Source organism: Pezoporus flaviventris, unplaced genomic scaffold (assembly GCF_033815535.1).
Source record: "Pezoporus flaviventris isolate CSIRO_AGI_PZ_B2104156 unplaced genomic scaffold, CSIRO_AGI_Pfla_v1 ptg000047l, whole genome shotgun sequence".
NCBI classification, from domain to species: domain Eukaryota; kingdom Metazoa; phylum Chordata; class Aves; order Psittaciformes; family Psittacidae; genus Pezoporus; species Pezoporus flaviventris.
In genome coordinates this window covers 12,411,637-12,425,764 of record NW_026892595.1, presented here as the reverse complement: position 1 = coordinate 12,425,764, position 14,128 = coordinate 12,411,637, and the positions used below count along the sequence as shown (strand labels likewise).

General features: G+C 38.8%; 1 protein-coding gene across 10 annotated transcripts in view; it reads left to right on the top strand.

Moving 5' to 3' along the window:
- Positions 1-13,799, top strand: part of CACNB2 (calcium voltage-gated channel auxiliary subunit beta 2) — a 259,801-nt gene extending 246,002 nt beyond the window's left edge. For 4 of the 10 annotated variants that reach the window (XM_061468321.1, XM_061468319.1, XM_061468325.1 and 1 more), the window contains 4 exons: positions 4,792-4,943; positions 5,677-5,772; positions 7,110-7,295; positions 11,986-13,799. In XM_061468321.1, the coding sequence (XP_061324305.1) occupies positions 4,792-4,943; positions 5,677-5,772; positions 7,110-7,295; positions 11,986-12,474 (923 nt within the window). In that variant the 3' untranslated portion in view covers positions 12,475-13,799. Of the gene's footprint in view, positions 1-4,791; positions 4,944-5,676; positions 5,773-7,109; positions 7,296-8,721; positions 8,772-11,982 lie in introns of all 10 variants that reach the window. The other 6 variants (XM_061468320.1, XM_061468318.1, XM_061468324.1 and 3 more) reach the window with 3 other exon arrangements.
- Positions 13,800-14,128: the final 329 nt, after the last annotated feature.

Here is a 14,128-nt window from a genome sequence, read left to right as displayed (position 1 = left end):
GTGGAGTGGGACACTTAATCCTGCCTGGAGAGCACGGGCTGAACCTCCCTGGCTGGGAAGGGATGGAGTCAGCTGTTCCCTGCCCAGCATGATCCTGCTGTTAGCTCCCTGTCGACCCAGAGGAACACTGGTGCTTGAAGGGATGAAAAGGGAAGATTAGAAGAAAGAGGCCAAGCACTTCTGTACACGTGGGTTTTCTTACTGGCTTGCTCTGGACTGCTCACACTTTATATGTGTGGCTTTCTAGATCACACCTTGGTCTCTCCACTTTGTCTACAGCAAGCACAGGCATCAAATGTAGTCTGGCATAGGCTGCTGTGGCCAAAGACCGGCATTCTGGCTAGTACGATACCTAATGTAAAGTGTAGACACTTTGGTGATTTTGTCCACAATATAAAAGCGTATACACACACATGCTCACAAATTAAAATTTAAAATGTGAGCTCTGTCAGTCCAGCTCATGATTTACTTGTTAATTTACTTGTTAATGAAGAGGTGTGTGGGCACAGCTCAGTAGTCATTGCTTCCTTTTTGGTTTTCTTTTTTCATTTTGTTGGATTTCAGATATGACCTTTATCCGTTTTTTAGCAATTTGTTTGTGCAGCACTTTCTCTGTTCTTTTAAGGCACTGGGCATATATAACATTTTCTTCTTTTCCCTTCTTTTTGGAATTCCTGAGGCTGCCTTAAACTACTAATTTAATTACATTCATAGAATTTAGTGATTCAGTGGTAAAAGTGTGCTTCTAAAAAGAATTAGCATAAGAAAATTCATGGCTACTGATACCTGTTCCCCTAAATTTATAAAATTATTTGAAAGCCATTTGTGCAAGGTGTTGTTCAGCATTTTTATGACATGCATTGAAGTAGGTATGTTCTTTTCATGCTATACATCTGTAATATCAGAGCTCTGTTTAGAAAACTAGAATGCTTTGTGGCTATTGCAGTCCAACTAATAATTTACAGTTCTATTTCTATGAACAAACAGTGCCACTCGTACCACAGACAAGTAGACAAGGTCAAATAGGATGTTAAAGTCATACTGCACTCGGTGGTACATGAACTTTGCTGTTCCTGCTGAAGATCAGAGCCTCTTTGCTACATATCAGCAGTATTTTCTGAATCTAATTTGGCCTTTGCAGGCCAGAATCATAGCCATTTTGCATCACATCCCCATCACACAACTGCCATCTCATCAGGGCCTTCCTAAGACATAGTGCTGATGTAGCCACTGTTCTGTCCATCTGGGTGTCCCTGTGTCTCCTGGCTGATATGGATGTTTTCTGTCCAGGTTTGAAAGAGGGTTGTATTTCTCCAACTGTGTAGAGAATGTTCTTTTACCATGGCATTGTATAAGTGACCCTAAATTCCACCATATTTCATTTTGTTCTTAGTGAATTGGTATAGGTGTAATGCAGTGTTTCTGTGTCTTTTCCTTTACTTCAGGTGAGTTCACTGTAAAGAACTGTTAAAAGTTTTTGCTTGAAATTCACTTATAAGCTCCAACTGGTATAAAGAATATTTGTCTACCCCAAAATGGGATAAGCCACTTACTTGGGCTCCCATTGCACTGAATTCCTGTTCATTTCACAGTGTAGAAAGAATATTTGGAATTAATATATGCGAGTAAGTTTAAATGTGTAATGTTTAAAGTTTGCTGGGAGATGTGCAATTCCTGTTTTTTAGAGCTGACCCCCTGTTGTAAAAAACAAATGCTTGAGCGCTCCTGTCATTTAAAATAGATTCCTCTTCTGATTATCAAGGAGGCCAAATCAAATAGATTGTAAGGGTCACTTTAAAATTTGATAGCTTATTTGATTGTCATGGTGATTGTCACACTAGATCTTATTATGTTTATACCTCTCATTATGATTGGCAAATATAATTTATTGGAGTTAATGTTATAGCCTCACTGTTAAGCCTCTCCAGTACATCAGAAGGGACATTATTATAAATAGATGATATTCATGGAGGTGGGAAGATTGCGAAGTTGTTACTGTGCTGCTTTGAAGATACCAAACTGTCATTGTTCTCAGCTTCCTATTTTAACTACCAGTGACATTTGTGTTAATGTCCCCACATGATATTTAGGGTTCTTTGCTTACTTTGGGCAAAAGTCTGAGAGAAAATTTTTGTTGAATGTCTTGTTGGGAAGGAATCTTTACAGGTATAGAATTTGTTTTTTAGAGATGTTGCCAAAGAAAGATGAAAACCAAAGCTGCAGTAGGTAAAGCCTTTGTCGTCTAAAAAGGGAAGCTGCTATTACATAAGTAATTGCAACAATCTAATGTGTAGTAAAAAGTCAGAATACAAGGAAGATTTCAAGTAAAATGCAGGCTTTTCCAGAAGCTGAAGGAGTATGCTGAGGGACAGGAGATCAGGACCTCTTCAGCAATCTCTGTGGCATTTTTTTTCCATTCATTCTTGACTGGAGAGCTAGAGGCACGATGTATTAGTTCACAAATCATGCAGTGTAGTAAACTTTTTCCCTATACCTACATTAAGAAAAATAAATACAGAAATACTTTTTAATTGATGGACAAGGTATCTCTCCACGTTCTCCCTGAGGTGGAAAGTATTGATCCGTAGGACCATAGTTACCTGGAATTACCCTAGATATGTTTCACAATAGAAGACACCCTGAGGCATGCTGTGCCCTGCCAAAGACAGGGAAAGTCTCAGAAAGTCTAGCAGGAAATCTGGTTCACAGAGATGTACTCTATACTGGTAGAAAAGTGCTTCCAGCAGTGAAGCAAATACTGCTTCGCCAGACAAAATTATGATACGCCGGCAAAAAGACAGATTTTACTGGTGATAAATTGCATTGAACAAGGGTTTGTAGCAGTCTGGAATGTTCTTAAAATGATACATTAAGTGATATTGTTATAGTGAGTGAAGTGTTGAGCCTGGTTTAAAACTGCAGGAAAGCAATCCAAACTCATCATCAGAACAGTACGACAAATTACCTCTGATATGTTTATTTTAGCTGTCAGTTGGACTTAAACAAGGGGTAGACTATTGACTATCTCCTACTAAATCACTGAGACAATGGTGTTCAGTCATTCCAGCAATATCTCTATGTAACAGAGTTGCAGAAAATGTAATCGTGAATGTGCCAAGAAGCATCGGATGTTCTGTCTTCAAAATTGTGGCCCTAATTCCAACTGCAGCTGGGCCATGGTGCTTTTATCAACAAGCAGGGGAGCACGCGCTGATGCCTTCCATATCAGCATGCCATGCGCATCTCACGGTGTTCTCTGCTGTAAAACACCTATTGGCATGTACTCAGCCAAAATTGGAGATAACTACAGACAGAAGGAGGTGATCCCTAATAGATCCAAAACAATGTCGACCTCCTCCAATAGAGAACAACATATACAGATTTTCTGATGGCCATTTAAGATGTTGCTTGATTTATAAAATGACTGTAGTAGTCACCTGTTGGCTGGGAATGAAAAGACTGAGCTATATGGACTCTAGCTGGGATGCTTTGCTCTCTTGGAAGTTTTGCAGCCTTACCATGGTACCTAATTTATTCAGTTGCTATTCTAAGGTAACAAAAATCAGTCTCTTCACACCTCTTGAAAGAAACCATTCACTGTAGAAATCTCTCTCTAGCCAGATCAGATAGGCTGTGTTTTCAAGCAAAAGTAATGCTTGTGCCAGCATAATAAATAAAATGCTGTAATTTCAAGAAACTCTTAAGGTTTTGGTACCTCTTCTTTTAAGTTTCTCTTGGTTATCTTCTGATATTTTCTTTGAATGGACTAGATCTCTAATCTGACTTTGGTTCATGGAGTGTGCACATCCTTTAAAGGGAAATCTGTATGAACTACAATCTTATCCGGCTCTGACTTTATTTATAGACTTGCACAAATCACCCAATTTCTGTAACAACTCTGTGAAGTCAGCTTTTGGCAAGATTTGAGCAGGAAAATGTGATTCCATTTCAAGAATTATTTTGCTATGATAAGGTAGAGTTTTGTTTCCTTTTGGAATGAAGACAGTTTCTATGTCAATTGTGAAAGTGGATCCAGTCCATCTGTCTTGTAGAGGTTTGCCCCTTGCAACTACTGCCAATCAGGCAGGGTTCTGAGGAGCTGGGAGCATGAGTTGCTAGAAGACAACATGATTTTTTCAAGCAAAATCGTTTTTCCAGGACTCCTGGAGTTGGAGGACACCATGGCATTGTTTGGATTTGGGGAGGGGGGGCGTTAGTGTTTTACACATTGTAATCAATTTTTTTAATATGGTGCCAGTCTGAGACCAGTAAATGAAGGAAATGCTGTTTTCCAGAACTGCGGTAAGTTGAAGTAAATTGAAAACCAGGAGTTTCTGCTAATGTAGATACCTCAGTTATCTTAATGGCTATCTCAGGCACTGCAGTTTGAGCAAACTGATTAAAGTCTCAAAGCTGAAATTATTTACACGGAGGAAATTAATGACATAGTAAGATTACTCTGTGATGCAGCAGGCATTCTTACCTCTTTTCTTACAAATGTGGAGTGGGGTCCTGTGAGAAAGTGTTAACAGTATCTCACCAGGCCGGCCCTGGAGATTACAAGGGATTCCAGGAGGCAGTGGAAGTGAGAAAGGCAGGCAGTGCTGCCTGCAAGGGCAAAACACTCTCCTTAACGTTCCATTCATTTCTCTACCACACCAGGGGTGTGTGTAGCTAACAACTCCGGCCAGCCTAGGGAGGAGCAGCACACCATTCTGCCACATTTTTACATTTCCTAAAAATAATTGTCATTTAATATTTTCATAACTCTAATTTTGTACTTATCTGCAGCTGAAGTTCAGAGTGAAATTGAACGGATTTTTGAATTAGCAAGGACACTGCAGTTGGTAGTGCTCGATGCTGATACCATTAACCACCCAGCTCAACTAAGCAAAACTTCTCTGGCTCCCATTATAGTATACGTAAAGATTTCTTCTCCTAAGGTAAATATTTTACTGGTATTTATACTGTGTCAGTCTTGGGTTTTTAGCCCCTTTTTGGGGGTCTTAAATTGAGATAATCACATGCACTCATTAAAGTTCAGTGCTATGCTAATACGGTTATTGCTTCCCTTGGGATGGTGAAATAGGAATCAAAACATGTATCTTACTTTAGTGTTACCAAAATCCATTTTGGAAAAGATGCTGTAGCTCCAGTGTTTTTTGAAATTGGGATTACACTTTTAGTGTCAATCACGTAAGTAATGCTAACAGTTTGTTAAAATAATACAGAAATGTCAGAAATATTTTCACATAATGAATATCAGACTGATTAGTAAACTTTAACATCTCCTGATAAGGTACTCTTTCATTCTGTGGAAAAAAAAAAACATGCACAGACCTTGCAAAGAGGTGTTTGAATGAGAACAAATTTGTGGGAGGAGAACTAAGGAAAGCAATCAAAGAATTTCAACTTAGAAACAAACAAAACCAGACACAGCAGGAAGATAGGAGGGGAACTTTTTAGTGCTTGTAACAGGAAAGGAGATGTTGGGAGGTAAATGAAAATTAGCTTGTTCTGGATGTAAACAGCATGGAAATGCTCCTAAAGCATTTGAGAAGCATAAAGAATTTGATCTGTTCAAGTGGACAGTTAAAAATGCAAACATTTTAAGTGTTTATATACATACATGAAGTCCAGACCTGTTTGCTTTTATTAATGTCTTATTTTTCACAGGTTTTACAGAGGCTAATAAAATCTCGAGGGAAATCTCAGGCCAAACACCTTAATGTTCAGATGGTGGCAGCTGATAAACTGGCACAGTGTCCTCCCGTGAGTCACAGTTAATTTATGTCTCCTCTTTGAAATGTGGCTTTCTTTTCAAGTAGGAGGTTAATGGCCTAATTTCTGGGAATGCTTGCCCTCTTCTGGCCATATTTCACTATTGCTTTTCTGTAGAACACCTCCTGAGGTATCTCAGCTCTGCACAAGTGTGAAGAGAAAAAACAGTCCTAGTCGCAAGCAGTTATTAGGATATATGCTGATGTGTTCACTGCCTAAACAAACTGAGCATTTGTTTTACTTTATAATCCTTTTGGGGTTATTTGTCTAAAAATGAACCCTCTTGGTGACAGTGCTTTACCTCTGGCAGTTTAGGGTAAGGATGATAGTTTGGGTAGCTCCCTCAGGGCATATGTCACCACAGCCCATCACTGCTGGCATTTTTGGTCACAGTTTTGGTAAAGAACTTTATGGTACTGTGTAGCTGAGAGCTTTGCAGTTCTTCTGTTGGTGTGCACTGAAGCAAATACAACCAATTTACACCTGGAAAGTAGAGATAATGATACCTCAGCTGTGATTTAAACAGGGCAAGGGTTATTATCTGCATACTCAATTGTCAAGAGTATGGGTAAGAGACCAAAAGACGAAGGTTCAGTTCACTTGAAGATATGGGAATTTGCCATGGTTACAGAGCTGAGTGAGCATGACGTTTTCTTCATTTAAGTTCAAGCATCTCTGTTAAAGACACTCCTTGGGTCCCCAAGATGTCTGTGAAGAATGCTAGAGACCTGTGCAGGCTCTCAGAGCCTCCTTAAGGAGTACTTCTGTCTCCCTGACCAGGGAGGGAATGAGGAAAACTCACCTCCTAACCTTAGATGCCTAAAGTTTGACTGTGTGGCTGAATTCTTACCTAATATGTGTATGACACTGGGAAACTGGATGATCTGTATTATTCATGTTTCTTACTGCTGTTAGTTATTGGTCTTAGTTTGTCTCAGTTTTCTCTTAGTTATTCTAGATATAGGGAGTGAATTCCTTTTCTTGCCATTCTATTCTAATAGGTAAGATCTTCAATATTTAACCTTTTTTCTGGGTATTTAAGATTTGTTCAAGCTGCTTCTTCCTATCTTCATTGACTGTGCATGACTGGGTGGAGGTCATGAGGACTTGCATTAGCAAATGTAACATTAGTGCTAATTATGATTGCTGTCTTTTGTATTGGTTGCATTCCAAAAAAAAAAAAGTGAAGGGGGATGAAATATCTTAACAAAAGTATTAGAAGTGTGGTTTGTTTTGATGAATGCAATAGTGCAATCATGGCCATCATTGTCTCCAGGTGATCTCCCTTTAGCTGGTGGCTATTCTCACTAAAACCTTTCCTTTATCAGGAAATGTTCGATGTAATTCTTGATGAGAACCAGCTTGAAGATGCTTGTGAGCACCTTGCTGACTACCTGGAAGCCTACTGGAAGGCCACACATCCACCTAGCAGCAATCCTCCTAACCAGCTTCTCACTCGCACACTTGCAACAGCCACTCTTCCTATTAGTCCAGGTCCAAATATTAATTTACAGGTACAGTTTTTATGCCATCTCTTCTTTTTTTTCTCTCCATTTCTTCCTCTTCCAAAGAACAGTGATAGTCTGATACTAGAATATGCTGAATATCTTACTGTTGATAGGGTAAGAGCTTTTTCAGTGCATATTCACCCATTTTCAGCATAAGAATCAAATACAGGCACATTATCATTGATACTATTGTATTCACAGTAGCATGTGTTTACATACTGACTAGGGGGCTGGTTTTGATGCCAAGGACTAAGCCATCCTGACTGAAAACATACGGTGATGTGAAGTGAAATATTTAAGGTTTTATTGTGCCCAGGACACCACCACTGTGCCAGCAGTACATGTACCAGCCACAAGCATTTTCGTAGCTGGCCATGTGTAATCCAGTCAGAGGAATAAAACTGGGCTGATACTATGCATGTTACAGCCTCTGGTAACTCTCTGACTGATGGGCACACAATCTCTAATAGGCAAATCCCAGCCCCAGAGGCCATGCATGACAAACTGGGTTAGGTACGGAGCAGATCCACAAATCTTGGAGGGAATCTGTTCCTATCTTCTCACAAGCTATGGAGCTGCAGAGGTTGAAAATGACTGTATTAGTGAAGTCACAAGGCACAAGTGGCCCTTCCAGTGTTTCCTTTGTTCTTTTATTCATTGGCCAGTGCTATGAAAAGTACATACTTCCTTCAAGCCAAACTCTTATATAAAACACAAGTCACCCTGCACATTGTGCAGAAAGACCTTGAGGCAGTGTGTTCTGAACAGCAAGGGTACTGACTAGTGAGCTGGGAAAAACAGGCTTTATTCCCACCTCCACACTGACCTGCCTGTTGACTTTAGACATATTGTGTATCCTCTTTTCTCCTTCAACTTTTGGGCTGTACAATTGTACTAAGATTTTCAGCATAAGGAAGGTGCTGCCCTTTGTTGTATGTGTTGCATGGCATAAAATTAGATCTTTAAAGATGCTACTTCATTATAAGTAGTGAATGTTGCCTTCAGGCCAAGAAAATCCCACTGGGGGGTAAAATACATCCGTCCCAGATCAAATAATGGCTCACTACCTCTAAATTTCCACTCAAGTTCCAAATATGCCTATAAGTCACCTACATGTCAGTTACAATTCATAACTTTGGCTAAGAAAAATACTAGAAAAATACTTCTAGAAAGTCCAAGCAAAATACATATCTGAACCCAAATTAAAATGTGGAAAAATTGCTTTTTGTTTTTTATGGTCTTGCAAAACTATTTTTTGTGTCAAAGAATTTATTTCTCATTAGAAGACCACAAACTTGACAGGTTTGTTCTTTAACAACAAAAAACTGGTTCAGCCAACTTGCAGGATATCTCCTTCTCTTGCTTTCAAAAGCAATTGCAGGAAGAGAGACTGGAAGCGATAGCTCATTTCTGCATTTTTTTCTGTCCTCAGAGCTGAAACACCCTGAAAAAAAATTGTGTGTGAGCTGGAAGAATTTCTGAGTATGAAATTCAGTGTTGTTGTGTGTAGTGTTGCTAGATAAAATTTCTTTCCTTTGTAGACTTGTTTATTATGTTGCTCAAGTTTTTCTGTGCCTTTTGGGTGTGGATTTATAATTCACTTACTCATTTTATTAACCACATTCTCTAGTGGAACTATACAGAGTTCTAATAACACTTTTCTGAATGTTATGCTATGTTTTTACAAATTAACATATTTTAGGGACTAAAAATGCAAATGTATTTGGAGTTTCACAGTTTGTTTGTAGGTCTACTAATCCAAAAACACAAAGCAGCACGAATCCCTTATGGGACATGGAATTTCTATGTTCCTTTTGTTTTATTTTCCTACGGTGCATTTTCAGCTGACATCTCAAACCTGAGCCTGTCATGGTCTTGGCATAGAGTGGTTTTATTTTCTAATCATAGTGGCTAAACCTATACTCTCAATAGTGTTAAGACCCTCTATTTGGAGAGTTTAAAGTCTATGCACCATTTTTGTGGACTGCTCTGCAGAGAAGAGCTGTGCCACCAAGCATTTGGCTTGGAGGAGCCAAATCCGTGCTGCAAAACATTCAAATCATTCTCGCCAAGTCCAATGCAGCACACCTTTGCTGTAAGACATAATTGATTTTTGTACATTTTCAGTCCTGGGTGTACATTGTAATGGGAGATTTGTGTTGCCAGCTGCCAGAGTCGTATTTTTATAGCATGATACTGACTGTGTGTATTGCATGGCACAAGGTGCTTGAAGGTATGAGGCCTCCTAGGGTTGTTTGAAATGAGGTTGGTGAAAACCATACACTTCCTGTCTATCTGGTGGAGAGTTTTGAGGCAAACTGTCCTGACAACTCTTCTCAGGTTTCCTTTTGTAGGGAAACACTTGTTTAATTCCAAAAAGAAGACTGGAGCAACCTTACACACATATGGTGCAGGCGATTAGGGACCACTGCATGGAAACAGGGAGCAAGCCAACTTGGCTTGGTGGACACAGATCTCTCTCCTCTTTCAACACTGCTTAAACTCTTTCCAAGAACCTCTGCTTCTTTGAAATTGCAGCCGAATAATGAAATGGGCTTGTTTCAAACTTCCTCCATTTTAGGCAAAACCCGTGTGAGATGGGGTCATAAAATCTCTGCATTGCTGAATCTAATCCAAACTTAATTTGGTTATGAATCATAAAGCCAGACCCTAACCCAGATTCAAACATTACCTGCTCAATGTCCCAGTAATATTTAAGGAAAGTTAGTGTTAATTACTTTTCTCATAAAGCACAATATCCCTAACACTGTTCTGAAACTGCAGGTATTGGTTCTAAATCTATTCATTGTGCTACTCCACATATGCTCATCAGAGCAAAGAAGATGCATCTGAATTTGTAAAAGTAGTGTTTTGTTCAGAGCAGGTTCAAATTTTGCATTTGTTCTCAAACCACAGTAATGATGGATTTTGCTAGTCACAATTATATAGTTACCTACATATTTGGCATTTGACCATAAGAATTGAAGGGTTTCACATCTATACCCCGTTGACATGCCTTAAAAACAGTCATGGTTGTGAACTAGTAAGAATGTGTTTAACACACCCAAAGCAGGAATTGCTTTAGACTCGTGCTTTTCACTTGATTTCATTTATAATTCACCTCTGTTGAGACATTCCTGTTCACTTTGAACACATCTATACATGTTTACAATTACTACATCCCTTTCTGTCAAATCAGAATCGTCTTGAGAATCATAAAATCAAGAAGAAAAAATAAATTGGACCGCTGTTTCGGTTACCTTGTTCTCATCTATACCATTTGTTTCAAATCAGGAACACATGGAGCAACCCATCTAGTTGCTGGGAAGTTTACAGTACAAAGTGTTGTCTTAGAAGATGAGATTTGTTAAATTTATATAATTCCTGGTTTGAAATATGTTACTTTTTATTAGTTTCTGATAAAAGTACAGATTTGTTCCTGTCCAATTTCTGTAATTTTACTTTTCGAGTTGCTAGAAAACCCACCTGCAGGATCTGTGGCTGAAGGGTAAAATTTCTTCCTTCCCCTAGCTTTTTTCCACAAAATAGATGGAAAGAATATATGTCCATGAACTGTCCCAGAGGCAATCCTTATTTTTAGACAACTGTGAACATAGGAGGGCAAACTAGACTAACTTCGGTAAATTCAGAACAGTCTCACTAACAAAGGCCTATATAACTGTGAAAACCTGCCTGAATTTTGTGCCAGTATAGATGATTTTGTCTTGTTCTTCACTTCATGTGAGAAGGGTAATTCAGTTTCACTATAAACTATTTCTTAAAATTTTGCAGTTGAACTTGAGAAGTCTTTGGCTGTGGTTTGGGAACAAAAGCAGGGTAATGCAATCAAACTCCCAAATGACTTTAAATAATGCCACTTGTTCATTTTGCAGTGATTTCAAAGCATTATGCTGGTGAAGAGTTTGTTATTACATGGTAATTTTTATTTCAGTCTTTTAATAGTAGTGGTGTGTTAGGAAATTCGATAGGTGATAATATCACTCTCCTCCTGCTTTTATTGGCAATGGTCTGCATTCTTAAGCTCTTAAAATTGTGAGGTGAAAGTTTCATTTTTCATTACCATGAAGAAACAGAATTATTGCTGAGAAAAGCAGAAGGTCAGTGATACTTGTAGTATCATAATACAAACTTTATCCATACCAGATTCAGTTACTTTTTTTTCCTAAAGAAAAAAGCTATGCTAAACGAGCCAAGGTTTTATACTTCGATTCTCTTCTGGAATCTACCTCTCTAGCCCTCTAAAATCACTTTCCCATAATGGCTGTTTTCAAGCAGGCATCTGTAAACTCTCAAGTGATACCTACCCTCTTCTGGCATGGTATGTCCTCCTTAATTTTTCTGCAGTCTGTCCTGCTTCTGCATGCTCTCTTTTTTCTGGAGTGCAGTAGGCAAATATTGCTAACTGGAATAGTCAGAAACATCATGAGACAAGAACGTGTCATAGGATAACCCAAGTGCCACCTTCCATTCTGCTGAAAGGACTTGTTTGTATTATAATACTGCATCCTCAGTAAAATTTGAATTCTAATTTTTTTTTCTAGTTTAGATTCAAAGTGGATGATTGTGTACTTCAATTTTATTGGTTTTGTGATCCTTTCTAGCTGAATTTGATATTGGTGAAAGTTTTTAAATGTGTACTTCATGTGTATGAACTTACTGCTGGTTGTGATAGCAGGGATCTCAAGGAGACCAGAGGAATGACCATTCAGTCCCTGAACGCAGCAGTTCACAAATCGAAGAGGAAGCACGGGTTGAGCCCATCAAGAAGTCCCAGCATCGCTCTTCCTCAAGCCAACACCACAACCATCGCAGTGGTGTTAGAGGCCTTCCTAGGCAAGAAACTTTTGACTCAGAAACACAAGATAGCAGAGATTCGGCTTATGTAGAGCCAAAGGAGGACTACTCACACGAGCATGGTGACCACTATGATTCTCACAGGGATCACAATCATAGAGACGAGTCCCACGGAAGCAGTGATCACAGACATAGAGAATCAAGGCATCGCTCAAAGGAGAGGGACCGCGAGCAGGACCACAATGAATGCAACAAGCAGCGTAGTCGGCATAAATCAAGGGACCAATATTGTGATAAGGATGGGGAAGTGATATCGAAGAAGCGTAACGACACAGGAGAATGGAACAGGGATGTTTACATCCATCAATAACTTTTGCCTCCGGCAGTCTTGTGTTTCTTTGAAGTCTTGTAATGATACCCCCTGAAAATATCTTTGGGTTCTTCATTGCAGAACATATGGTATCCTTCTGTATGCTGATTTGTATTGCTGTTGCTTGCATAGCAATAGCATGAAATAGAATATTCATATACTTATTTTTTTGGTTAGTGCTATATGAATTAGCGTAGTACAACTGCAGTGTTCCTGATGTTGTACTATGCCATTTTTCAAGCTGTTTTTTGGTAGCTGCCACTTGAACAATATCTGTTGCCATCAAGGTGTTGTTAGTGTTTTTTTAAAAAAAGGTACATTTGATGTTTAATGACTTCCCATGTATTCAGCAAGTCAGAATCAGCACATAAAAAAGAAAATCTAAAACTTTTTGTCTGCTCTGATTTTTAATTTGTATGCACTTGATTTGAAGATTGATTTAAGAGCCCCTCTCTGTTGCTTGTACCTCTGGTGGACTCCATTCGAAGACAGAATTCAGTCTTGCCTTACACACAGGGGGATCATAAATCAAAATCTATTTTCTATGTACTGGTACTGTGTACTGTATATACAGTTTATAAATGTTATTTCTTGCAGACACCTTCTTACTATATAAGTTTGATCACACTGTTTTAGAGTCCTAATGCCAAGTCAGCAGATTTGCTTTTGAATTACTGGCAACTGGAACTAGCCTCGTTTAGGAAATCTGTAACAGTGTTCAATCTAAATACTTTTTCTTCTGTAGCAGAAAGCTTATTGTAAATACGAATGAGAGCTTGAGATAAAGGGTCTAACTCTTATACCTTGCAAACCCAGTTTTGCATTTTAAATTTATGGTAAAGATACTGAACTTACCACTATAAATTATTCTCCTCTGTAGAGGTCACAAAATTGCAATGGGCACAGCTTAGGTTTTGTTCTGTTGTCAGTAATAGAGCACATATGGCAGAGGTGTGTATGTTGAGCGGGTGGGTGGTGGATGGGCATACGTGTATGTGTGCATGTTAGGCAGCAAAGTGTGAGAATCTACTGAAGAAAACAAAGGTTACTAAAAAGCCCAACAGGTCTTTTTCTTCATTCTATTACATTAAAAATCCAAATTGCAGTCAGGGAGTATGAGGGAGTTTACTGACCCAGGTAATTGAGAAAGCATAAATCTGCTGGCTCTTTGTTGAGACTTCAAGAGAGTAAAACCAGGCAAATGTTACTGTGTTTCACTGGAAATGTAAAATCCTTGTGGTTTAGAGTATTTGTTTTAGTAAGAAAAGCTTACACAGCTTGTGGAGAGTTATTTTGTTGGAAAATAAATTTTTGTAGCTTCTCCACTTTTTCTACACTTGCCAGTTCCTCTGCATTCCCACTCTGCAGCCGGCTCACTGCTTTTGCTTCACCTAAACTGTTGTGATGCTGGTGAGAGCTTAGAAAAATGTCTGTGAAAATACTTTTAGGAGCTTGCTAGAGAAAATGAAGTGAAATCAAAGGGAGTGAACAGAGTTTGTTTTGCATTGAACACCTGTTGCGCTAGTAAGTGGGGGAAATTCACTGTTGTTTTTGACTACAGGTTCCATACCCTTGCCTAGTGTAAAAGCTGTTCTGCATCACATATATAGTCTTTGTAGTAACTGTATGAATGAAATACTTTTTGTATTTCACT